The sequence below is a fragment of the Trachemys scripta genome, chromosome 11 (genome assembly GCF_013100865.1).
Source record: "Trachemys scripta elegans isolate TJP31775 chromosome 11, CAS_Tse_1.0, whole genome shotgun sequence".
Taxonomy (NCBI): Eukaryota; Metazoa; Chordata; order Testudines; family Emydidae; genus Trachemys; species Trachemys scripta.
In genome coordinates this window covers 50122791-50150625 of record NC_048308.1, presented here as the reverse complement: position 1 = coordinate 50150625, position 27835 = coordinate 50122791, and the positions used below count along the sequence as shown (strand labels likewise).

The 27835-nt window shown below is 40.2% G+C and overlaps 1 protein-coding gene across 5 annotated transcripts in view; it reads left to right on the top strand.

Moving 5' to 3' along the window:
- The window catches only part of STAT4 (signal transducer and activator of transcription 4), a 69362-nt gene that overhangs the window by 17746 nt on the left and 23781 nt on the right, over positions 1–27835 (top strand). For all 5 annotated transcript variants that reach the window (XM_034786165.1, XM_034786163.1, XM_034786162.1 and 2 more), the window contains 5 exons: positions 18954–19052; positions 20755–20847; positions 23545–23623; positions 25061–25146; positions 26131–26282. In XM_034786165.1, coding sequence (XP_034642056.1) covers positions 18954–19052; positions 20755–20847; positions 23545–23623; positions 25061–25146; positions 26131–26282 — 509 coding nt within the window. The remainder of the gene's footprint in view (positions 1–18953; positions 19053–20754; positions 20848–23544; positions 23624–25060; positions 25147–26130; positions 26283–27835) is intronic.

Below are 27835 nucleotides of genomic sequence, written 5' to 3'. Positions count from 1 at the left end.
TAGCCCATTTCATGACTTTGAGCCACAATTTGCATGCATGATTTATCCCCGTCATATAAGACAATAAATTTGCATGCTATGATCTGGAAGCTGTATTTATTCATGCCATATATAAGCAAATAAAAATCTCTTTTCCTCTACATTTATAGAAACTTTTTAATTTTAAGAATAATTGAAATGTACTAACATCAAGAAATTGAACTGTGCACCAACATTGGGTGGACCAGTATTAAATCGTGTTACAGTAGGTGATATTAGAATGTTAGAATGTTAACCCTAGTCCTTTAGTTCAACAAGTCATTTTTCTCGCCTTTGCCCTTGTGAACTGAAGCACAGCATCAGAGAGATCAAAAGACTGGTCAATGGCATTTTCAAGTGCCATAGTTGATCAAAGATATCTTTTTAATGACCCTGAGCTTTGAAAAAGGCTATCCGCACATTAAGAAAAATGTCCCTCTGCTGTGCATCATGAATGAATTGGAAAACTTGGAGTGGAAAATGTGCTTCCCATCTTGCAAAATGTGATGGATGTTGTCCAATTCAACATATAGGTCTTTATCATTGATGTCCAAACATTCTCCAGGTGTCAGCATCCGGTGAAGGTCCGTACAGTTATTCAAGAGTCTGCTGGCAGCTTACTAAGGTCATGCAGAAAACCCCAGGTCTTTTTGTGGTGCTTCATTTGTCCAAACCTTTCTTTGATGGACATTCAAACAGTGTCAACAAATGAGCAAAAAACCTCCCTCTTGAATTTTTCTCCCAAGCTTCCCGTCACCTCATCTCTGCCCTCGTAACCAATGCCCTCTGTCTCTTCTTGCAATGAATATGAGTTTCCTTGAAGACAAGCTCAACTCCTGAGCTTTTTGCTATTTATTTGGCAGCAGTGAGGCATATTCAAATCTGTTGTCTCTGTAGGCCACAACGAAATCAAGGCAGCTTTTCATCAAAGTAGTAGCAGTCGCGATGTCCATCGACTGAGTTTGTTGTAATGCCTTGCTTACAATGTTTACTCGGAACAGGATATCGTGCCAAACCACAAATGAGACCAGAAATTTGAAGTCAGTGATCTGGTTTGCCAGGCTTTGTCCTCGTATCAGATTCCAGCCTCAGCTTTACTCAACTGCACCAGTTCTATCAAGGTATCATAAACTTCAGTCACTTGGTACCTCACTGGCCTTATGCTGTCAATGCTGCTCTCCTAGTGAGTGTCACTTAGAGGCTTCATGGTCAGATTTGTAACATTGTCCATGAGGATCTTACACCTGATAGTTGATGCTGAGAACAGGGTGTATATCCTTTGTAGTACTCCAAAGACAGATATTGAATCTAAAGAAGATGCTGCTGCATCTGACACAACCAGTTTGAGGGAATGGCAGCCATAAGGCACAAAGAAAGCTCTTGGATTCAGCACAAGGATCCTTGCCTGGACGCCACTGTTTCTTCCCTTCATATTTGCATCATTGTTGTAGCCTTGGCCACGGCAGACCTGAAGCTTTATTTTATTCTCATTCAAAACATTCATAAGCAATTCTGTTAGGCCCTTTCCAGTAGAGTCATCCGCAGACCGGAAAAAGATAAAGTGTTCCATTACTTGGATACAACCATCTTTGTCATCAGCGTATCTTACTGTAAATGACAACTTTTCACTGTGACTAATATTAGGACTGCAGTCCATTATTACAGTGTAGTAATCAATATGTTATCAAGCACCTTCCTTGCCATAAAATCAATTTGTTTTTAACTAATTTGCTGCAGTAATGATCCACAGCTTCTTTATGAACTACTTGACTCACGCATAACATGGTAGAGCTTCTTGGGAAATTCGACCAAATTGAGGAAATTATCATTATGTTAAAAGAACAATTTATCTGACAATCCCTGGAAAGCCAAATTATTCTTTGCAAGGAAGAAGGTAATCGAGGTATCAGATGCTCGAGCACGTTCCTCCGATGCTGGGTTTCTACATTAATAATGCGCTGGTTTTCTGCGTCTATCGATTTATTCATCTTGAGCTGGCACTCGACCGCCATCCATTTGGAGTAGGCCATAAAATGGCTGGGGGACTTTTCATGTTACTTCAGAGCATCAGCTAAGTTATGCCAATAATTGTACCCAGAAAGCACAAGCAAGGATTTGGCATTCTTGTCAAATATTTTGCAACAAAACCAGAGCACTTTGTCAGTTGATTTTGAGAAAACTAGCCAATGCCGATTCAGTTTCTCACCATTCTCAAGCCCTTTTTCACAGTGTGACTTTGAGAAGTGTTGCTTCTGCTCACTTACTGGAAACGTCACATCCTTGATTTTGCTCAGCCCATTCAAAATTGTACAATCAATATCAGCAGAGTTTAGGATCGCCAGCCATAAAGCAGGATCTGATGTATCCATTTGTGGTGTCAATTTTTCTTGCTGCTGTTTCTGCCATTGTGCAAGACTGATTCTTCATTATCGTTTCTCTCCATTTCATGTAAACCAGATTTTTCTTTGTCATTACTCTTCTTTTCATGTGAGCCACATTGTTTTTTTATCACCGCTCTCCATTATGCTTCCAGGAAAACTGGACAATTCTCCATCATTTTCCCTCACATTTCCATTCCTTATCATCAGGTAAATCTGCTAATTCCTTGGTAATAGGACTTCTATCATTTACGATTTGCTCCTCAATTTCTTCTGCACTAGGACGATTGTTACTGCCTAAAGCCCAATCTATGTTGTTCTGATTCAGATAATTTCCCATCAAATTTACCCCTTACTGCAAACTAGATTGCAATTGAGCTTTCTGCTTCCTATATTGAGCTCTTGAAGGCTTCTTTTATTTTCTATGGGGGAAAACAGACAGTATTAGGGAGAGCAAAAGTCTATGTTCCACAGTCTTAGAAAGTCATCAAACATTACCAGTGAAGCATGGCAAAAGAAGTAACAGTATTTCTTTTATATTGTTGCGTAGATAGGGGTTTGATAGATATCTCTGGCGTCTCATTAAATATGTCCTTTATTAGTCACTACTTACACTCTTCAAGTCTTAAAACACAAGTACACTTTTATTATTACATAATAAAACAAGATTCCCAATATCACAACTGGGGTCTCACTTTGTTTTTATATCTGACTGACTGGTGACTCCCCACCCTTTATATACCCGTGAAGGTATGGCTGACCACATTCTTGGAGTTTCAAGGAAAATGTACTTCCAGACTTTCTGAGAACGTTCCACGAGATTCTACAAAGGTCCAGAACGTTCTAGGAGGTTAATGAAAAATGAATTCACATACGGAATACCTGAAACATTTTACTTCAAACATTCTATTTTCCCTTTTGTCGCTAACAACAAAAACAGCACCCCGAGCCTGGCGTGCACCCCCCCCATCCCACCCAACAAGGCACCCCAGGTGATTGCCTTAATCTGTCCCTGTTAGTATTTGGCCTATTTACTCCACTGGAAGCTCTGCCTGAGTAAAATTGAGTAATTTCAATATTTATCCTATTAATATACAGCAATCACATATATCAAAATGGACTTTCGGAGGCACGGCTTGTCATGTTGTAGATTCAGAGTTAGGAGACTGACTTAAGCAAAGTCAGGGAAGTGTTCTCCTCTTACCATCCATTTAGGACCAAACACTGGATACGGCATCAAGGGACTATCCTGAGAACACTTGACAAGTGTGGGAATTTTTATTCTTTTGGGACCAAATACCAAACTCCTCCTTGTTTTTCTGATCTTGCAAAGATAAGCACTAGATAGAAGGAACCCTTGCACGCAGATGGAACCCTGCTGAAGTCAGTGGGATTCCATACAGGTTTTGAAAAGCTTGTAGGGTGCAGGAGTCCATGCTAACAGATCTCAGTGCAGGATTGGGTCTCAGTTTTTATTCAGTCTTTGCTAGGAGTTTGTCCTGAAAAGGACTGAATAAAAACTGAGTGAGGAGAACAGGATGCATCCATTGTGTTTTGGCACAGACCTAGTTCTCACCATCACATTCAAAATCATTTTAATGGGTACTCTACTTATAAAGACTTACACAGTACAGCTAAACTACATGGAAATGTCTGTTGTTCTTTAGAACTGGTTGGAAAGCATCTTATACCCTATGAAAATTTTTGACAAAAACAAATTTTTTTGGTTTTCATCTTAACTTTTTGTGAATTTTTTTCAGGTTTTCACCTCACCTGAAAAATGTAGGCAGTCAGATAAAAAATGTTCAGTAAATTTTGAAAATTTTGCCTACCAGTCTTACTTAACTTACTTTTCAGTAGCAATAAATAAATAAATCAATCAAAGTTTTTGCTGCTGAAACTGAAAAAAAAAATTGGTGTCTAGGAAAATTTTATCAAAAACAGACATTTTTTGTGGAAAATTCTGTTTTGATTAAATAGTAATTTTCCATTGAAAAAACTTTTGACAGAAAATTTCCAACCAACTCTGTTTTCTTTCCTTTTGTTCTTGTGGATGAAGCACACAATGAACTGAGTTTTATTTATATGCATCTCTCTATCTTAGGGTTTTATTTTGCTACCCATCACTGTAGTATCTGAGTACCTCCCATGCAAAAATCAAGAATAGAGAAGACACTAGTGGACTTCATAAAGTCTCTAGCACTTTTCTCTTTTGGAGGGCTCAAATCTCTCCAAGGGGTAGGCTTTTGTGTGTGTTGGTCAAGATTTTTTAATTTTGTTTTATATATTTATTTTTGGTTAGTAAGGGTTAGGGAAAGAAACAGGTGTCAGTGCTGCAAGTATCATTCTTATGGTGGAAAGACTTGATATAGAGTTGCTGCACTGTAACTTTCCTCCTCAACCACAACGCTGCGCTCTCACGGGTTTATGATGTGGGCTAAGTTAAACCTAAGTTTGGGCCAAATCCTGCCTTTCATTGCACAGTTGCACTAGAAGGAGAAAAGGGCTTAGGAAGCCTCTTCTCCACCCTCCAGTCCCCTTCAGCAGCTGGGAAGGAATCTAATTCAATGCTCTAGGAAAGGAGAATGGCTATGTGACGTTGTGCAGTCTATATGGTTTTATAAAAACTTGATAATAAGTCAATATAATGTAACTGAGATAGTTTTAGAGAAAATACGGTAATAAGTGAATGTAAGTAACTGGGATATGCCTCATGCAAAAGGTCTCTTGTAAGGTATCATTAAGGTATCATTACAAAGCTTATAATCTACACAAGTTGCAAATTGCCCAGAAAGACTGAACAATGGGCATTGGGAATGTCTCTGTTAACTAAGAAGCCCCTGAGCTGAGTGCATCTCAGTTTCAGTGAACTGCAGATGGGTGTGGCCCAACCTCTGTCTGTGCTGAAGCTGACTGGAGCGTCTAATTTAGCAAGACAGGAGTGGAGGGGTGCCTGTTCTGGCAGGAGGGTGTTCTCTGTGATATCCCAGCTCATCAAGTGATGGTCTCAAGGGAAGACAAATGGAAATTGATGTACAATTTGCCTGGGGAAAGCCTGACCTGGAAAAAGAAAAGGCTGCCCACCAGCCTGGACTTAAGAGACAAAGCAATTAAGACCCAGAAGCATGACCTGGCTGTAATGGAGTGAAAGAGGTGCACAGAGACATGTATCCTGGAGCTGGAAGTTGGGGTCCTGGTGACTGCTGCGGTGGGAACAAACCCCAAGGACTCTAGCTGGAAGCAAACCCAACCTGAGTGAAAGGGGGGGGATTTTGCTGGCCAGCAAAAGGTCCCTCATAGCTGGTAGCTGTGAGCCTACAGCTGGATCAGGGTCTCTTTCCCTTTTGGGGGACACAGGAGTGCCCAAAAACGAATTTTAGGTATACTGCCTCCGCCATGGTCAGTGTCCAAGTCTCTGGCAGTAAGTTCAGGAGGAGGGTGTGACGTTGTGCAGTCTATATGGTTTTATAAAAACTTGATAATAAGTCAATATAATGTAACTGAGATAGTTTTAGAGAAAATACGGTAATAAGTGAATGTAAGTAACTGGGATATGCCTCATGCAAAAGGTCTCTTGTAAGGTATCATTACAAAGCTTATAATCTACTGAATGTGATCATCTGATTTGTATAAATGTACCACTCTTGTATCTAAAACTAGAAATATAAAATGTAACTCTGAGGACCTATTGTAATTGTGTAAAGTGTGGACCATTAATGATGGTTTGGAATCTTGATGACTCCCATTGTCTGCAGATGGCTGTATTTACCTGTGAGTCTTCCTGTATATGTGTGTGCTGGCAAGTGAGTAATGAAGTCTTGCAGTGACATGTGATCATGTCACCTGAACTGGAATCCATCTTTAACCTGGTGCTTTTCCGGTGAGGGGGGGTGGAAACCCAGAGAGACAAAGAGTTCCCGCCTTATGCAAAAGATATATAAAGGGGGGAAGAGAAGAGAGAGGGAGAGAAGCCATCATGAAGAATCCCCTAGCTACCACCTGAGCTGCAACAAGAGCTGTACCAGGGGAAAGAATTGTGCCCAGGCCTGGAAGGTGTCCAGTCTGAGAAAAACTTACTGAAACATCTCTGAGGGTGAGATTATCTGTATTTAGTTTGATTAGGCATAGATTTGCGCATTTTATTTTATTTTGCTTGGTGACTTACTTTGTTCTGTCTGTTACTACCTTGAACCACTTAAATCCTACTGTCTGTATTTAATAAAATCGCTTTTTATTTAGTAATTTACTCAGAGTATGTATTAATACCTGGGGGAGCAAACAACTGTGCATATCTCTCTATCAGTGTTATAGAGGGCGAACAATTTATGAGTTTGCCCTGCATAAACTTTAAACTTTATGCAGGGTAAAACGGATTTATCTGGGTTTAGACCCCATTGGGAGTTGGGCATCTGAGTGCTAAAGACAAGCACGCTACTGCGAGCTGTTTTCAGGTAAACTTGCAGCTTTGGGACAAGTGATTCAGACCCTGGGTCTGTGTCTGGAGCCAGACGGGAGTGTCTGGCTCAGCAAGACAGGGTGCTGGAGTCCGGAGCTGGCAGGGAAAACAGAAGCAGGGGTAGTCTTTGCACATCGGGTGGCAGCTCCCAAGGGGGTTTCTGTGATCCAACCCGTCACAGGCTAATGCACCAACTGTGTAATCTTAGTCCCAAGGGAGCATGGACTCTCAAGGGAACATGGTCAAAACCCTTCTTCCCTGCCAAACTGGTTAGTGCAGATTGTTCATCTGCAGTATATGCTAGGTCTCACATTTTTCCTTTGCAGCTGCCCATCTTGGGCCCAATCCTAGGAGGATGACTCTGGTAATGAGCAGCCAACATCCCACCTTTCACCTCAAGTCGGGCAAGAGTGCTGGTTACATGTCTAGCCATTTGCTAATATGTTTGTTTTTAAGGATGTCCCATCTTTCTATGGCTAAACTATTTCTTTTTAGACTTTGCTTTTTTTCCTGTGAATTGTTTTTGATCAGATAGTATCTGTGAGGGTGATGAATGCAATAATACGGGTGATCAGATTGAACCTTCTAGGTGCTACTATACTACAAATAATAAATAATAACAACTCTGCTTTACATGCACAGCAACAGTCATTTGACAATTTGTCACTGTTATGTGACAATACCAGTCCCTCCCACCAACAATTACAGAGAGAGAGAGGGCGAGAGAGAGACTACATTTCTTATTTCAACATGGTTATACAAGTCACTTCCCTAGTAAGAAAAAATGTGTGACAGATATTTCCTAAAATTGTTTTGTTTCACTGCAACAAAGGAAAGTGACAAAAACAGCATATGCTGTGAAATAGGAGATTCCAATTGGCATTTAACAAATATTTCTAACAAACACCGTACTGAGAAGCAGCTGCAGAGGATGGAAACAATAGCCATTGAAGTGTGAGCTGCAGTTTCCTGTTAAAGATTATAACAGGGTGAGAATGGAACATATAAAGAAACACTCAGAACAGGATAGAATGTTGTCTTTTAATGCCTGCTTCAGTGCCACATTGCCTCACTTGAAATATCACTCCTTTTATACAATATATTTATTTTAATGCTCAGTGTTAAAATGTTACCTTTGATGCACAAGAGCAGAATTGTTTTTTTTTTTAATCTTTTCATGTAGATTTAGTGCTCATGAACAATACCAAATTAACAACCCAGCAGACTGAATTTCACTATTTATCCACAAGCCAGATGCTGGTCAAGACTCAGGTGAAAACTTCCCCTTACTGGCCCACCAATGTAACTCAATCCTGACATTGACATCAGAAGTGTGAATTAATATCAAGGGGGGCTCTTATCTCTGTAAAGTGAATGGAGGCCAAATAAGCCATTAGCTGCTAACAACTTTTGGTTACTAGTGACCTGGGCTAGATTTGAACCTGTGACCTAGGAAGGACAAGCTCTAGATATCATTACCTAGTCCCCTTTGGGTCTACCATCATCCTTTCTCTGTCTCCTTCAATCTCCTGTGTCTTGGCTTACAATGATGCATTAAATCCGAGTGGGTAAACAACAAATAATAGGAAAGATATATTTAATGTGTTTTGATGTATAAGGCCGATTAACTGTTGGTTTGCATTACTAACATTCTGTTCCAGTAGGTAACCTACTTTAACCACCAGCACGCCCCACTAAAAATCTTGGCCTGGAGAAGGCATAATCCCATGACTTTTGCATTATAGACCATTCTAGCCAACTGAGCTAGCCAGCCTGCCACCAGCACATTAGCGATGGTGGGAGATTTTATTTATTTATTTAATTGATTCCCCCTACCCCCCCTCCCCAAAATAAGGAACAACAGGAAAAAAAGGCAGAAGAACAAAAAGGTAATAAATTGGAAAAAGGAGGGGAAGGAAAGAAGGGAGGCAGAGAGGGGAAAAGGAGATAGACATTTGTTTCTGTTCCCTAGGAATTAATCAAAGGTTTCTTAAAAGTCACACAAAAGCATTTCAAGTTTATCTAAGGTCCCTGTTCTCTGAAATGTTACCTGCTCATTAGCTGCCAGGTCAGCCCAGTTGCTGTGCTAAACTTCTGTCCCTCGAGGCAGTCCACTTTTCCATCTAAGCAGTCTGAGTCATTTAGCTAGAAGCACTGCTCTAGACAACCAAGCTTTCCATGAGAATTTCCAAGATGATGGGATATATCTCAAAACACGCTTCTGAGAATTAATTTTAAAGAAGGTAACCATCATCATATTAATCCTCCTGCATGCTTCTAGCCAAAAGGCTTGTATCCTGGGACAGTCCCAACCTACATGAGCCAGTGAGGCTCTGGGACACCCACATCATCAAAAGCAATCTGTTTTGGCAAGGCCCATGCACTGTAACCTATGCAGGGACCAGTGTGAATGAAACAATTTTCTGTTGGGTCAGCCTTAATCGTAGATCAATAGTAGAGTTTTTGATGTTTTGAAAGGTGCTTCCCCCTTAGCTAGGTTTCAAGGATACACACAAATCTTTGTTCCACCAGAAGGAGGAAGTTGGACAGGGCAAGTGCTCTATGACTGGGGGGCCCATTTCCAGTCCGTTATCCAAACACACCTCCAGGCGGAGTTCATCTGGGCAGTATCCACTGACTCCCTAGATACCTTTGAGGAGCAGTGGGCGCTATCAGGGGATCTCTGCTCAGTGCCCCCCTCTGGATCCCTGATTTTTCAGTCTGACCTCGTTTCCCTTCCTGTTTCTTTTATTGGTTGTCCCCAGTAATCAGCTGTAGCCTGGGCTTAGAAGTTCTTCCCCCTTAATTAAGGGGGCGGATCTTCAGTTATGGGCAGGGCTAGGCCGACTTGTCCCAGTGCTTCAGACAGTACAAATCTTTGTTCCAGTCCCAGTGCAGGCAATCTAAATTAGGGAGGGTCTTTGGGGCCAGGAAATACTAACAGATTACAGCTGGATGGGTGAAACTGTGGAGCTTTCTGGTGGTGGGGAATTAAAGAGAATTGTTCTAATTCAGACAAGATGTAAGAGTGGAAATTGTGTTACTAGCATGAAAATGCATATTCTGTTGGCAGGCTAATTCCTAATTATTGCTTGTTTAACTCAACGCTAACATTTTGTGTACATTTTCACTGGTGTTTATAGGACTTACAAATGTAAATTGGCTCATAGATGGGAGAGAGAAACTCTTATAGTCTGTGCTCAGTCCTGATCTACTGGGGCCTGACTGTGAAGTTCTGAAGCAAGTATCTTCTTGGGAGGTTGTTACTAATGCTCTAGTATAGAGTGACTGTAGAAGAAAAATAAATCAGTCAATCCTCTTCCTTTGCCACCATCTCACCCCCATCACAAGGAGACTACGAGTTTTACTAACCTTTGCTGTATAATACATTGTGAAAGCCTAGGTGTATGCTTCATTTTATACCTTAAATAGGCTTGCTCTTCAGCATCCTCGCATTGAATGACCCATAATAACCAAAGACTCCAATTGGGATATGAGGCAGAAATTGGTCACACTGTCTCACACAGATTTTCAATAATCACAGAAGATTCTTTCAAAGTTAAATTATTTATATAATCAGAATAGAATACGTCCTGGTTAACTTCAGTAACTGTGTGAAATTACAAAATAACTTGAAGTCAGTCTGACATGCAATTTACCAGAATGTATTACTGGTAAATTAGGGAAAACACTTTGGTATCACAAATGGAGTGGAAAGGAAAGTTCATCTGCTGCAAACTCCAGTGGGCCCCATATCTCTTCCCCTGTGTGGGGACGCTTAGTAGCAAATTCTGTACATTTCATTGCATTAAATTTTCTGGGTTTCCCTCCTCCCACAGCTCTGTGTTTCGCTATGTGAGACGGTGACCTGGCCTGCACTAATTAAACTCTGCTGTTTATCTGCCCACAAATTATTAAAGTTTAGTTCTGTGTGTCCTAAGGAATTTAACCAGATCCTGGAAATTACACAGTTTACAGTAGACAGGCACTGATGAAGAGGGGAAATACAGAATTGTGTATGTACATTCTAGGACTTCCCCATATCATGAGAATTGCCTAAAAGAAGGAGGTTGCCTTTGAGTTCTCTTCTTTCATGCATCCTGAGGATGGGGGAGGGGAATCTAAAAATATAAGTCTAAAATAAGTACAGTAAATAGTTACTGACACAGGTACTTCCTCTTTGACCTAGATAAAACAGAAACACAATGGCCATCTGAATGTCCTTTTAAAAATAATACACCAAACTTGAAAAGTTGCCTTTAGAGAATTCTCAAGCACTTTATAAACAAAGAATCATAACACAGTACAGTAAGTATTATCATGCCTACTTAATGGATGGGTAAACAGAGGCAGACCGAATTGGGAAAGAATCCTGCGCCCTTTGAAGAGTTTGCTATCCTTTTAAAGGTGGAATGAAAAAGAATGCAAAGGAAAACAAGGGTGAGTTGTGCTTTGTGTTCTTCTTTATGGGGCATAAAGAAGGCCTGGAGTTTTTTTTCTAAAAATAAAATTTAAAAACAAACAGAGTTTTTTTCCTGCCTTTAAAAAAAAAAAAAACATTTGGAAATTGAAGATCTGTATAGCTTGGAAGACTGTCTGGCAGTGACTGGAGATCTAGTGAAGCGAGGACATTACAAGAGTCAGAAGAGTGAAAAATGAGCAATTGGGAAGGGAAAGGATTTTTGTCAAATTGTTTAAACACCCTTTCTTTTAAACCCCTCTTTAACTTCAATAAATACTTGAACAGTATTGGGGAATGAAAACTTTTGTAAAAGATTCAGCAACAACGCCCCTCCAACCATCATCTTCTGAGCCATCCAGTAGGCCCTCTAACAAAACCTGGGAAGTCCAGAGTTGACATCCCTGATACTTCCACTTTTTAAAAAATAGCAGGGAAAAATCCACCAAACCTAAAAATATTTTTGTAAAGAATCAAAAAGGACACAAGCCCAATTAAAAAATAAAAAGAGTCCTTCGCAGGTGAGTGACTTTCTCAAGATCACACAGCAGGTCAGTGTACGTCAAAGTAGAACCCCACAGTCCTAACTTCCAGTCCCCTGCTTTAGTCACTATCCACACAGTCATTCAGATTCTCAGCTGGTGCATACCAGAGTCACTTCCATTGAAGTATATCCACTATTAGTGATCTGCAGAGCATGTACTTGTGGTCTGTGTAAAGCTGGGGGTACCTTATAAAAATCTGATCAGATCTTAGTACAGTTTGAAGTGCTGGCTGTTTCTCTTTGTTGTCAGCTGCTATATCACCTGAAGCAAAGCTAAGAATTAAATACTTATATTAATTTACCATATAAGCAATTGCTGTAGTTGCTATAGGACTGTTATGAGATCATGATTTGTAGATGAACTGTGTGAAAGAGAAGTGGCCCACATGATCACAGATGAGAGAGGAGGTGTCCACAAGAGGGTCTGTCAATTAAATTGTGGTCCACACTATAAAAAAAAAAAAAATGTTGAGAACTCTCTGGTCTAAATGACTTGTTTCACATTAAGCAATAAAACAGAGTTGCCAACTTTAGCATAAAAATCACAAACGATACTGACTGACGTTTTGAAGCACTTTGAGATTTGCTGATGAAAAGCACTACATAAGAGCTAGATACTGTAGTATTGTTATAGCAAGTCTTGATGTTTTTTAAAGTTTTCCATGATCTTACAACTGCTGGCATCAAACTCATGAATTTTCCCATATTCAAAATGGACACCATCTCATTACTTTCAATGGAGATGAAGCAAGCTGTTCTCAGTTAAGATGGCCAACGTTTCCCTGCAGTCTTTGTATCCTGAAGTGAGGCAGCCTCTAGTAAAGATGGCTGCCTACTCTCACCATTTCCAATCCAACTGAAGCTTGCTTGGGACAGTGACTGAATGAGCTCTATGATTAGGGGTCTGGGCGGGAAACTATAAGAAGGTAAGAGACTGTAGGAAGCAAGAGAGGAACTGAAGAGGTACAAGAGACTGAGGGGGTGCAGGAGAATTCTGGATTTACCTGGGCAAAACTACACATTTGCACATAGAAAGGAGTTTCTAGGCACCAAATAATAATTGCAGCCTAAAACTAATTAAATATGCATTCCCCCCATTTAGCCTGCACAAATGCCTTTCTACATCCACACATGCAAGATTTTGTATTTATTAATATTGGACATACTTCTACAAGCTGCTTGAAAACTTGGCCAAAAATATCTATCCCAAAAGGTTATTGTGAATTAACTGTTTTAGCAGTAATCAGTTTCTCTTTTTCTTCATGATCTATTAAGATATTTGTACCTCATCAGTTGTCTTATATGGAGTGCAGAATCTATATGCTCTGTGGGAAATGTATGGGGTTTTTTTCTTAGTAAATGTCATCAGCATTCAGAGAATATTTTCACCTGTTCAGAATGAAAGCATTTTCCACTAACTGTTTGCTTCATTTAACAGTGTCCTGGTAGATACTGAGAAAAAAAAAAAAACCTGTCCAAATATTAATTAGCTATATATTTTAGATCATTATGTAAATGTTTTTATATTAGGAAAGGAAATATTTTTATATTTAGGAAACAAAGGAAAGGAGCAGGAAAATATTTTTGATAGAGGAAATTTTAGTAAATTGAAAAGATAAAAACAAGACTTTCAGATGAAAAGTTCACCCTAGTTCTCTTCTCTGTTGGCCTTCCTTTAGACTATTTTAGGTATTAACAAGCCCATCAACGCTTACAAGAAAAACCCAGAGGCTTGAAATCAAGTTATGGGAAATAACTAAAGGAAGCAAAGATTTCCCACTGTCTTGGTTTAAAATTTATTCACCGTAGAAAACTGCTATAAAAGAGTAAAGTGTTTATCAAGATACTTGATGGTTTTTTATATACATAAACAAATACAATACTGCCTAATTTTGGAATCTGTACTCTCCTTTGCTGGCTGGCAGGATGACATGGTACATTATATCACAATCTAGGATTGGATTGGATTCCCTGACTTCAGGCTCTTTTCTGAATTTTTTCCATCTTCTTCTGCCCACACCATCTTTTTTTGACCCTCCAGTTTTGTGAGATCATTTTCTGCTTCTCACTGAATGGCCAATTTCATGCTTAGCCAATTTTGTCTTCAACTACATTGGTTAACTAAGGGCAAAATTGAACCAGGATGGGATTTTTTGCAGAGACTTTAAACTGATATTGAAGAAAATGGGGTGGTGATCTGCATACTTTTTTCAACAGCAAATACAATAATCATTGAGAGTTGTATAAAACGAGTTGGGACATTAAGTGTTAAGCCTTTAAATATGTTATTCTGTCTAGCAGAGACAAGCTGGGTGATGCAATATAGCTTATAAACGAGCTTCAATCTTGTTATTTTTAAGACACTATCTGCGTTCTGTTAGGATGGAATTCACCCACTGGTGTTGATGCCAAAGCAGTTCCCAGTGCAGCAGCACCATGTGTCCACAAACATTTATGTAGCAGATCCAAGCAATCACAGCCCCTGCCTCACACAGGCTGCAGAGGTGACCTGCACTCCTGTGGTGAGCGAGGGGTGAGAGACCACCAGTCAGTGTGTAGTTTATTACACACAAAACTTATTTACTTGAGCTTTGTGGGGCTGAGAGGGAAAGGAGTTAATTCCCCCTTAATCACTTTGGTCTCTTAAACAGCTCAGTCATTAATTTTTTTCATTGTGAAAAAAAAAAAGAGACAAGAAAAAAGTTTTGTGTACAACTGGTATCTGTAGAAATGCTGGGAAAGTCCCTGTTACCTGGTGATCGTATGGCGGGGGATTTTAAATCATCCCACTGACAAGAGTTTCTTTTGAAACGCCTTTTCTATGTAAATACATTTCCTGACTCCAACACAGAATTTCATTTTTTTGTTGACTTTGTTAAACAGCTTTTGTTTGAATCCTGTCTCTTTCACTTGACAATGACAAAAAACTACAGAGTCTGAGGGATTTAGTTTTTGCCCTCTTTTGGTTCTTTGGGATTGCCACTCCTCAGACATCTATGACCCTCTGACCTCAGCTTATCCCCAAGCCCCCAGTCTAAGGCTTAAAATGGGCTCAAAGGCTCAGCCTAAACTGAAAGAGAGGTCTCTGACTGCATGTTATGATCCCCTTCTGCAATCCATGTGGGCAGACCCTTATGTCTTGGGGCTCTTTATGGGGACACGGGTCTGCCCATGACAATCTGACTGCAAGATCAGGGCTGTGGTGTATTAAACACGCTGCTTAAACCCTAAGATTTTGTTACAGGCTGGTGGGATTCTGTTGCTGGGCAGTGCCTAAGCCAGACTACCCACTCCTCAGGCTGTCCACTTGCAGATTGCCTGTGGAGACACCATGACACAGCAAAGACTCCTTCCAGCCAGCCATCTCCAGGACAGAACACTCAAATGTAGGAGATGGGACAGTAAAGAATATCAGCAAACAAAAACTATAAGAATTAGAAAGAACTAGCTAAACATCAGGACTTGTTCCTCAGCTGGTATAAATTAGCCATTGATTTCAATGAAAGTTATGCTATTTTGCACCAGTTGAGGATTTGGCCACCCCTTAATCTTGTCCCTTTCCTCATGAAGCACCGCTCTAATCAAACAGGATGAGGCTTCAATCTTTTGCAGGAATATCCTCAAATCCCAGTCCTGATCACATGTGATGTCCCATGTTCCCCTCACCTCCTTTTGTGTATGTTGAAGGTCGGAGCAAAGTTTCATTCGGAATTTGCTGAGGGCTAGATTGACAAGATGCCTATACAGGGGAGTAAGAAGCCTCCTTTTACCACTGCATGGGCTACACCCTTGTGTGCACATGACCAGTGATAAGGAAGCACTGTGCACCTGTTCACTCTCCTTCATTCCTACAGAGCCAATGGGTGGGAAGTGGGCAGAGAGAATTGAGGAATGTGCAGAAGTTTGGCTCTGCTCTTGTAACACACTGGCCAGGTACAAGAAAGAGTTTGTATAGATCAGTAAATAACCAACAACTACCTTTCCCACCCACCTTCCCCTTATCTTCACCCCACAGCAAGGAGGAGGCCAGGAGGGAATTGTGCTTGAGAGGGGTGTCTGAGGTGCAGTGATTCCTAGAATAGTGCTGGTTATCCGCCACCACCTTGCTCAGGGCTGTGCCTAAAATCACAATCTAGCCCTTGCCCTTTATTCCCCAAAGCAAGTGACTGCTATCGTAGAACATCCTTTCTTTTTAGGTTATGTACATAGTGAATTTGAGTCCACGGTGATGTTAAAGTCTTCACTGCTGAATGTAAGCACAACTCCTTGAACTTGTCACAACCTTTTCAGTGCACTTCAAAGGGACATTAGGAGATACAGCACATGTGGCAGCTGTGGGAAGTTTATTTTACCCCATATAGCAGGTACATTACTTAGCATTCAGTTGGTTAACTCTGAAGCCTTGTTTCAACACTAAGGGCTGGTCTACCCTACCGCTTAGTCGATGTAACTTACGGCACTCACGGGTGTGAAAAAGACACCCCCCTGAGCGACGTAAGTTACATCGGCCTAAGTCCTATCCACACTGGCGCTATATCAGTGGGAGATGCTCTCCCGCCGACACAGCTTCTTCCTCTCACAGAGTTAGAGTTATTAAGCTGATGGGAGAGTGCTCTCCAGTTGGCAAAGCACATCTTCACCAGATGTGCTACAGCGGTGCAGCTGTGCTAATGTAGCACTTGATTGTAGACTTGCCCGGTGTGATGAAAGCCAAAGCTTCTCTGGGAAGGATAGGTAATCCTTCACTCCCCATTCAATTGACTGCAAAAGTCCTGTGCCTTTTACATCAGTGCCATTTCTGTCTGGCAGCACAACACTATGGGCAGCACAATGTTTAATAACAAGCAGCCAGTCCCAGTGATTAAAATGATTTCTAGTTCTCTTGAAGGTCCATCTTTCTCTCATACTCTGCTGCCTTGCAACTGCAGCCAGCGTATGCAATGAAAAACACCCTCCAGCTATCCATGCCTCAACCAAAAACACCAAGGGATTTTTTCTACATTTTTTGCATTTAGTGCTACTGCTAAGAATTCAACTGTGCAATCACACCGATGTGAAAAGATATGATGAGTCTGTGCACTTTTCCATCACACATTGACAGACAATGGAACATGTGGTTTAAGAAATAAAGAGATGTTTTAAGAATTGTGAAGCTGATTGTGCCAGGCAAAGAAAAAGCAAGAATAAGAAAAATACTTAATAGAAACAAAGCCAGATGAGAGTGAAAACTAAATTAGAAAGATGGAGAAGGGGAAACACTGCAAGAGAGACTAAGTATTTGATTCTGGAATAGTGTGAGAAATTGTACTATACAAACGATAATAAAAATATGAAAAAACACTAAGGTAAACAAATATTACAGAAAAAGAGACAAAAGCACAAAAGAATATTACCGTGAAAGGCACCGCTTCAGGGAAGGGGTACAGGCTTTCTAGCTTGCCAAAGACAGCACAAACTTTATTAATATTTGGTCCCCTTTGGCCTGATTCTCATCTCACAATAGTTCTAAACTAGTATAACTCCATTAAAGATAGTGATTCTGCCCCTGGTTTACATTAGTGTAAATGAGAGGAAAATTGGGCTCCTTGTCTTGGGATGAGAGCTGCTTCTTCCATGTGTTATTGGAATGAAAATTGTTCAAAGAGGTTGGCTAAAATGAGAACAGATTTAAGTCTATTGGTATATACTGGGGAAGGCTTTTCTGCGTATATAGTTACTATGCTGATATGTGGTATATAGTTTTCTTGCTCAAATGCATACTACATGCTGGATTGAAAATGGAAAACCTGATTAAAAAAAATGCATCAAAAATATGCTGACAAGAAAACCATCTCAAACCAGATACGTTTTCATTTGAAGGTCAAATTGTTCCATTGCCACATATAACTCATGGCTATAATTTAATAATCTTTATAGTAATATATTTACAATAATAGCACGAATTGATTCTGCATTGCTGCATAAATCTACATGCAGTAATACGTTTTATCGGATTATTGTAATCAATTTAATCACGATTTGCTTTTAAAGAGGCTTTAAATCCACATTGTTTTTAAATCCACTACTACTGTAGAAGCCTCCATATTATCTAGACATACAAATAAGTTACTTAAGATGCCTTTTGATTTGTACTGTAATGTTTGTCCTCCCACCCTATTTGCTCCTACCTCCTCATTAAACTTACTTGTGTGACTGGTCTGTTGTAAGACTGTAAGCCAGGGGTTGGCAACCTTTCAGAAGTGGTGTGCCGAGTCTTCATTTATTCACTCTAATTTAAGGTTTCGCATGCGAGTAATACATGTTAACCTTTTTAGAAGGTCTCTTTCTATAAGTCTTTAATATATAACTAAACTATTATTTTATGTAAAGTAAATAAGGTTTTTAAAATGTTTAAGAAGCTTCATTTAAAATTAAATTAAAATGGAGAGCCCCCTGGACCAGTGGCCAGGACCTGGGCAGTGTGAGTGCCACTGAAAATCAGCTTGTGTGCCGCCTTTGGCACGCGTGCCAGAGGTTGCTTACCCCTGCTGGAAGCTCTTGGGAGAAGGGACTATGTCATGCCCTGTGTGTTTGTATAGCACTTAGCACAGCAGGACTCTGATAGGGGCCTTTAGGTGCTGCTGGGATGTGAATAAATAATAATAAATACCATATGAATGTATGCAGTACTTGTCTTTAAAGAAGTCAGGCAGTTACATCAAGTCGGCTTAGTCGACAGTACAAATATTCTCAAAAAAACTCCAACCATTGTTAACGCCTTGTCAGCTGAATTAGCATTAGCATCATTGGGAGCCCCAACGCACATGGCTCTCTGTGTACCAGTATTGTGTCATCTAATCCAGCTCAGAACAAGTCTAATTGATACGGTACTGAAAATGGTGTCACTAGCAGGCAGGCTATCTACATAAGGGCTCCCGTTGTGGTTAACACTGGTTTATAGCTGAATCGGTGTAAGCAATGGTGGGAAATATTAGCAAAATCTCTTAAAACTTTCCAAGGCCAGTCAGTAGACAATGAAATCAAGATTTTTATTATTTACATAGGGAAGACCCTAGATTTCTTTTAATTTTAACATTTACAATTTATTTATGTTTGCAGGGAAAATATCATGGTAATCCTATGCACATAGCAGTTATTATTTCAAACTGCTTAAGAGAAGAGAGAAGGATATTGGCTGCAGCCAGCATGCCGGTACAGGTAATATATTACATTTTATTAATCTGCTTTGGCCATGTTGATCACTTGTACTGAGGACCAAATTCTGTCCTCTTACGATGAAACCAACAGGAACAGTGAGGGCAAGATCTGGCCGTCTGTCTCCAAATCGTGTAAACAGCATGTGCACATTTGTGTTTGCAGAATCAGGACCTTACACATTAATTTAAGTAACTTCAGTATGTTACTATTAATCTTAAGAAACTATAGGAATGCCTTGTGAGAGACGGTGTTATTTCTGAACACAGGCACCGACTTTCCAAAATGCCAGGGGGTGCTTGACCCCCCCAGCTCTGCCCCCTCTCCACCCCTTTCCCCAAGGCCCCACGCTTGCCCTACCTTTTCCCACCCCACCTCTTCCCGCCCACGCTCCACCCCTGAATGCACAACATCCTCACTCCTCCCCCCTCCATCCCAGCCTCCTGCATACCGCAAAACAGCTGTTCGCGGCGGGCGGGAGGTGCTGATCCGTGGGGTCTGCCAGTGGGCAGGAGGCGCTTGGGTGGGGGGGTAGCGGGGAGCTAATGGGAGGCTGCCCGTGGGTGCTCAGCACCCACCATTTTTTCCCCCATGGGTGCCCCAGCCCCAGAGCACCTACGGAGTCGGCGCCTATGTTTCTGAAGCATGGAGCAGTTTTTAAACTTGTTTTGTATAAGACAAGTTTCATTGTTAAGTTTTAGCTTGTATTTATTATGTAATACTTGTTATGCTAATGATTATAGACTTTAAGGACAGAGGGACCATTGTGATCATCTAGTCTAGCCTCCTGCACATTGCAGGCCACAGAACTTTACTCACACTTGAAATAGACCCCTAACCTCTGGCTGAGTTATTGAAGTCCTCAGATCATGGTTTAAAGACTTCAAGTTACAGAGAATTCACCATTTATACTAGTTTAAACCTGCAAGTGACCCGTGCCCAATGCTGCAGAGGAAGGTGAAAACCCCCCAGGTCTCGGCCAATCTGACCCGGGGGAAATTCCTTTCCAACCCCAAATATGGCAGTCAGTTAGACCCTGAGCATATGGGCAAGACCCACCAGGCAAACATCTGGGAAAGAATTCTCTGTAGTAACTCAGAGCCTTCCCCATCTAATGTCCTGCCTCCAGCCGTTTGGGATTTTTGCTACTGGCAGTTGCTGATGGGCCACATGCCATCGTAGGTAGTTCCATTATACCATCCCCTCCATAAACTTATTAAAAGAAGTTAATATATTTTTTAAAACCACACAAGAAAATCCCAAACTGTACAATATACATTGTGAAAACTGTTATATTGGTGGAAAAATTCAGACAGATTAATTTAAGTTCTGTTAATAAGTTAATTAACTTGTGCATAGAATGTATGTGCTTACTGGGGTGTTAAAATATTTTTTCAGCAATATAACAATCTTCCTACAATATATTTTCATTTTGGATTTTCTTGTTTGTTAAACATATATTAAATTTTAAAATGTTTGCAATACTACCTGTATCCATTCGGATCTCAAGATCCAGTGGGGGGTATTTATCAGTCTGTGGAACTACAGTGATTTACACCAGTTGAAGAGCTAGCCCTAAATTCCATCTTCTGTGCTAGATGTTGTAGTGGAGTTATTTGTATGGAATGTTCTATACAAGGCGAAATATCATTGCTGTTTAAGATATCCTAGATGGTCTACACACTACGTATTTAATTTGTTCTAGGGACCACTGGAAAAACAATTGCAGAATTCCGTAGTTTCAGAAAGACAAAGAAATGTGGAGCACAAAGTGTCCGCCATTAAGAACAGTGCCCAGGTATGTTGTGTCTGTTACAGTCTGAGCCATTGTGTCAGGTTCTAGGACTCCGCACAGAGATACAGATTTATTACATTAGATTCAGTCACACAGCCTGTTCAACTGGAGCCTAGTACTTCATCTCAGAAGTATCTCTCTATAGTAGAGGCAACTAAGGACAGAGAAAGAGAGGTCCTGCAGGGATAATACTAGAAACAACTTACCTCAAGAAGTTTGGCTTGAGGTTTCGTTTTGTTGTTCTTTATATAACAACAAAGGAAAAAAACAGAAAAGGGGAGAATTTGAGTATCAAACCCAGGGAAAGGGGCACTGGATCAGCACTTATATATTTAGGGTCCAGATAGCGTCACAGAGGAGAAGCAGCTGGAGGCGGAGGCCCAGCAGCCTGCCCATAATGTTGGTGAGCATTGACCCTCTTCTGCAAACTGCTGCATAGAATCTGTTGCTGGGGCTTTTTGTAGGGAGGGTGAATTTCATTGAAAAAGAAAGGGTAAATAAGAATAATGGTTAGGAGCTACATTTTTTTTAAATATTGTATGCTTGAGTTGTACATGAAAAATAGCCAACTGTGCATGCAACTGCACACCTTGCATTTGCATTTCCAAAGTTTAGTCCCCAAAATAGGAAAAAAAAAAAAAAAAACAACAACAGATGTGACTGTCTGTGCACACATCTAGATTTGGAGACTGGATTTTGATAGTCCTCTAAACATTTACCGGGGTTGCCAGGTGTCCAGTTTTCAACCAGAAAGTCTAGACACCAAAAGTCTGATTACTGTAGGCGGGCAGGAATGGGAGGGTTGTGGGGGAAGATGCCTGCTCAGCCGGGGCCGCCTCCTACTTGCATCTCATGGACAGGCAGGCAGCAGGCTCTGCGTTGGGCTGCAGCTTCCATCCCAGCCCCGGAGCAGAGGGAGCCCAGCTGCGGGGGGAACCTTAGGGGCAGAGCCTGTTCATGAATCATCTTTTATGATAGGATTATTTGGAGAAGTCTTTCCAAACTAGGAAGAAAATATTGGGACACATGGGGTGGGGGAGGGAGCAAAAACAAAAAAAAACACACAGTGCTGCCGGGGGATAGCGGGACAGACACCGAAATATCAGGACTATTCCAAACCCAAAAGCATGAAAGTGAAACTCTGAAAAAGGCCAAAGCAGTACAGTGGAGTCGCATCATACGCACATTAAACTTATGCGAATTCAACTATGCACGCAATGAGCCGATTTTTACTGGCACGCTGCTGCCAGCTGAGGTCCTGGCTGCTGGCCTTACTCAGCCCACTGCCTGCCTGGGTGAACGGAACCCCGGGCTGGCTAGCCGGCAGACGGAACCCCAAACCAGCGGTGGGCTGAGCCAGTCTGGGGTTTTGTCCGCCGGCCCTGCTCAGCCTGCTGCTGGTCTGGGGTTTTGACTGTACGCGATTTTCGCCTTACGCGCTGGCTTTAGAACCTAACCCCAGTATAAGATGCGACAGTCCTGTAATTCAGTTTCACTGCTTTGCACAAAGTTCATGAAGGTGTCTTTATCTAAAAATGAAGTTTGTGGCTACAGACCTGCAGAACCTATGTCATTCTATCTGTCCAGAACTTTTTCTGGAAATCTCCGCTCCTAAGTATTCTTGTAGGTTCTGATCCAGCTCCCAGGGCACTCAATGCAAAGTCTTCAATTGACTTAAATGGTGTGGGATCAGGCCTTTAGAGGAGTATGGTTCTGTTCTGAGATATTCATGTGTCACAGGAGAGGGTCTTTTGCACAGAGTATGACTCAGCTTGTTTCACCTGAGAACAATGGAGCATAACTTTAAATCTCCAAATAGGCCAAAGAATTATAAAAACAAATGAAAAATTAGAGCTCTCAGTTAAAAAAGGGAAATTATCCTGCTGTGGCAATACTCTGCAAGCAGGTGTTTTTGTGTGCACATCAAGATGGTAGAAGTGTTTTGTTTAGTTTTTTGTTTTTAATTTGTTCTTGGGCTTATACTTTTAAAGATAAATTCTTTTCTTGGATATCCACATTAAAAATCCCCATGCCATACTTTGCATAGCTGTGTGTTCAAATCCACAAGCATAATTTAATATTCTTCAAAGAATAATAATTTACAGTACCAAACTACTATATTTTAAAAAGTGGGTGGGGGGAGGGGCATCCATGGTATGTTTAAGTGTCAAATGGCAATTACTCTAATAGTTTACATAAATGTATTTTAGTTAGGTTTATATTATTGATAAGCAATCTCAACTAATTTTAGTCATTTCTACTTTCAAATAAATAAAGATTTGAATTATTATTTGGGGAGACTGGTTTAGATGAAAATAAATGATGTTGCCAGATACATACAGTGTCTCATTCTGCACGCAAAACCTGAATCAATGTAGTTTTGCCACAGCAGAGTTCATGATTGGGCTGATTGTATCAGTAAAAATAGGGTGTGAAAGAGGATAATATGTGACTTTACTGGGATGCAATGAACGGAACCCTTCAATATTATGGTCTGCAGCTGCACACAAAATTATCATTTTTTTGGTGAGATTAGTGAGTAGGAGATAAACAGTCCTGTCTAGTCTTTGACAGGGAAGGGAAATATTGAAAGAAGTTAACTACAATCTAGGTAAAAATAAAATAATGTAAATTAGAAACTGTCAGATATGGTAAACCCTCAAGTGCTATACTGATTTTTTTTTTTAAATTTATAAAAAGATGACAGAACAAGATGTCAAATACTTAGAAGATTTGCAAGAGGAGTTTGACTTCAGGTATAAAACAATACAGAGCCTAGGTAAGCTTTTTCATAATTATTTTAAGATTCTGTGAGAAAATGTTGATTATAGGGCTAGATTCCAGTCTCAGATGTGTTTTGTGTATTATCTTCCACGCATACATAAGCACAGAAGCTGATATTTTGAGATATATGCATGATGTGTATGCAAAACTGCTATCTGTGCCATAAAGCACACTTCTGGGGCTAAAAAAGTAATAATATCTTCAGTGTCCAGATGCAGTTATTTTCTGTAAATGAGCTATGAAGCAGTGTGGTCAAGTCTTGGAAATTATGGTCTTCATAGTTTAGAGGACATTTTTTTCATGTTTAACATAGCCCTTCCTCTTACAGAGTGGAATTTATAGGACCCCGTGCTTTCCCCCATAGTGGAGTTTTCTGAAACCAATTTATTAGTCACTAACTTGGCCTTCCAGTCTTTTTGACCAGAGCTGTGTTAATCATCTGGTAAGCATTCCAAATGCAAGCTTGAGCAGCCTGCAGTGGTTCTGGGATCTGCAGCCTGTCACACTGCAACAACTTCTTCATGACCCTCCTTCAGAAATGAAACTGGCACACAGCTATGACTGCACTGAGACCTTAATGGCACCTCCTTTTTAACATGTAGAGAAATCTGGGCCTCTAGATGCCCCAAGTTCTTCAGCATGCCAAACATATGAGACTGAGATTTAACATGTCAGAGCACAAATTTCAATGGAAGGCACATGCCAGGGCCCAGCATAAACATAGATGGCATTACGTTCGTCTTTGAAAGTAGTTGGAGATGTAGAGAAAGTGAGGGGTATAGAGCTGCAGAGGAAGAGGGAGTGGATCACGCTAGGAAGACGTGAAGCCAGTAGACGACCAGTAGCAGGAAAGATCACGTCAAGGCAAAAACACCTAGTAACCTGTACTCACAACTTCCAAAATTCTCATGGTAAGGCGCACCATAAAATTCCCCATCCAAAATGCCAAACCTTCTTGCACCTTTCCCCCGCCTGCAAATATTTCCTCAACCGGACACATGGTTCACGCTAAGATTCCAAAGAACTTTGCTAGAATTACTGACAGCATCATGCACAATATTATTTTATTTTATAATGGCTCATCACAATTCAATATTTGAATCCCAGCCAAATCAGAATTATATAATGAAATAAGAGTATACACAGACATAAAAATCTAATAATGTTATTCATTTCTTCCCTATACTCCTCCTGTTCCACACAAGAAAAAAAAAATCAAAATACCCAGCTCCTATAATAATTCTTAAATTCATATTAGAGTCGTAATTTCAGTTGAAATTATTAATAAACTTTAATTACAAACAGTAGTAGATTTCTTTACTAGCTACCAGGATATAATCGGTTTAAGGCTTCCCACCCCCTATCCCGATTGTAAACACATACGCTTATACTGAGGTTACCAGATGATTTTTTTTTTCTCTTCCCCTTGTAGAACAGGGTGACAAAAACAGCGTCCTGATGAAACAGGAAATGGTGATGTTGCAGGAAATGCTGAATACCTTAGACTACAAAAGAAAGGTTGGTAACATGTTTTGTCATTTGTGGTTCATTTGCTTTCTCCCCCTGCTCCCACACTGAATAATCACATGTAAGGAGGCATTTGCACAAACTCTCCCATCAAAAAGAGCAGGTAAATATTGTTTTGTGTTACAAATACCAGGGGGATGATGGGGTGGGGAGTTTACTAGCAATTAAATAACTGGCAATTCTAAAGAGTACAACTAAGGGCATGAGCCTATTAGTTGGCAGGTGAGGATTAACCATCACCTCACAGGAACTGTTCTGGATTCATCCCCTTTGTTTGCAAATTACTGCATTTAAAGGCAGAGAAAAAACCCACTCCAGATCAATGTAATCCCATAACCACAAAACCAGACATCACACCATTGAGTGCAGTTGAATGCCAACTGATGGTGGGGAAAGCACTCCATCTATGTCTATTTTTTTTTTTGCTGTTCACCTTGGAATAGCTTAAAAACTTCCATATAATTTCCACATAGACTTTTCATCATTAAAGAAAAGTCTATGTGGGGATACAATCGAAGATCACAGAAAGGAGCTTGTGACCTTAACGGTGCTTCTACATGGCAAGGTCCTGAAGGTGTTATGCCATAATAAATTCACTAAAAAAAAAAAAAAATTATCTGTAAAAAGAATTCATTAATATTCAGGACTATTTTTAGTATAATGAATGGAGAATTCAGTCACCTGAACCCAAGCAGTAGAGGTATAAGTATGGTCACTTCCTCAGAAATAAAAATTAATCCATAAGCATTAGAACATTATATATTTAAAGCTTTAAGTAATTTGAATATGGGGTTTCAAAGAGAAACGCTTAAAAACAAGGTGAATCCAAAACACTTTATTGCACATTAACGTATTGCACATTTTTCCTAACTCTCAGAAGTTAAAATTTATGACCAACATTACAATTGGCTTCATTTGTAAGCTTTATTGGTGTTCCCTGTGATCAGTTGGTGACACTGTTCCTATTCCTTTCAGGAAGTCCTTAATAAAATGACACAAGTAATAAATGAAAGTGATGTCTTGATGAACAACCTGCTGCTTGAAGAACTTCTAGACTGGAAGAGGCGCCAGCAAATTGCCTGCATTGGAGGTCCTCTACATAGTGGGCTTGATCAGCTCCAGAACTGGTAAACTTACAATTACTTTAAGTTTCCAGTGAAAACCACAGGAAGTCTGCTGCTTCACAGTAGCCCAGCACATGTAAAAAGATACAACAGCAGCTCTCATGGAACCTTATGTATGAATTAATTGAGTTTGCTGCTGATATGGTAGCAGTTAAGGAAATAAGTAACTGAAATGCAATGGGCTTTGATAGGTATAATCTCCTGTTAGAATGAATACAAAACAACAAGCTATACACAGAGACTCATCACTTGCAGATTATCAAACAAAACAACAGCGACAAGCCTCCCATATATCACATACACTTCCTCAAAGGAGTTTTGCTAAAAAGAAATAAATAGTTTGATTAAAACCACACATAAATGTACAGATCTAGTCAAAAACCCACAGAGAAACAACGCTCTCATCTCATGGAGTATGACTTCTCTGTGCGTATTAGAGTGGCACACTGAGCTCACTAAACTCGTCACTTGAGGACAGTGGGAGTTTTATCGGGGGAAGAAATAGGTAAAGACTTCATGCTTTGACTCATTCAGTGCAACACTTCACCAGATTTGAAACAATAGGTCATTGTAACAAGTAGGAGTTTAAGGAGAGATCATAGCCTGTATTTGAAAATACCACAAGGCTCAAAAGGAGGTTGTCATATCTAGATTCAAAGTTCAAATTGGAACATAAACATAAATTAAATTTGACAATTATAATGGAGCCAGAGAAAATTCTTGTTCCATTCAGAGCCTTCCCAACAATTTTTTATGTCCCATGAAGCTTTTTCCCCTCACTGGAAGAGGTATAGTGAAGGTCAGCAAGGAAAAAAAGGAAAGAATGGTAGAGGGGGAACAACCAAAAACAAAACCATTTTTCACTGTTGGAAAAGTTTTAGTTTTTCATCAGAAAATTGATAGCAAAATTAAAATTTGTATTTTGGTTGAAAAACTTTTTTTGTGTTTGTTACCAAAATATTTTTTTCAATAAAATTTTTTTAACCAGCTCTACCTGATCGTATTTGGTCCTGCCATGCGGGCAGGGGACTGGACTCGATGACCTCTCGAGGTCCCTTCCAGTCTTAGAATCTATGAATCTTTTTGTAAGGACCTATGTGAATTTGTGACAAAGATATAACAGGACAAATCTTGAAGTCCCTGCTCAGTTTTTTAATCCACTCCTCACACAGTTATGAGAAGGGAGACTTTTTTCAGAGTCCCATATGGGATTTTAGCCACATGAATCTCATTAAGGTAAACTGATAACCAAGTGTGCTTGGGTTGGATTTTCACAGTCATCTCCTCACTTCTCTGGGATATAAATGTTCTTCTCTTAAAGAGCATGTTTTGCAAAAATACTACTGAGCTGTGGCATTGTTGTCCTGTAGTAGTGGTTGCATATATATTTCTCTTTAGCAAGTCACAGGCAGCTTCAAGTCAGTGTCAATGAGGTCTTTTGGGAAAGGGCTAATTTCTGAAATGATATAGGAACAATTTGGCCAATGGTTCACATGTATTCATTTAACTGGCTGAAGTTAGCTTGTATAAGGTTAGTAAATGACAATCAATTCTAA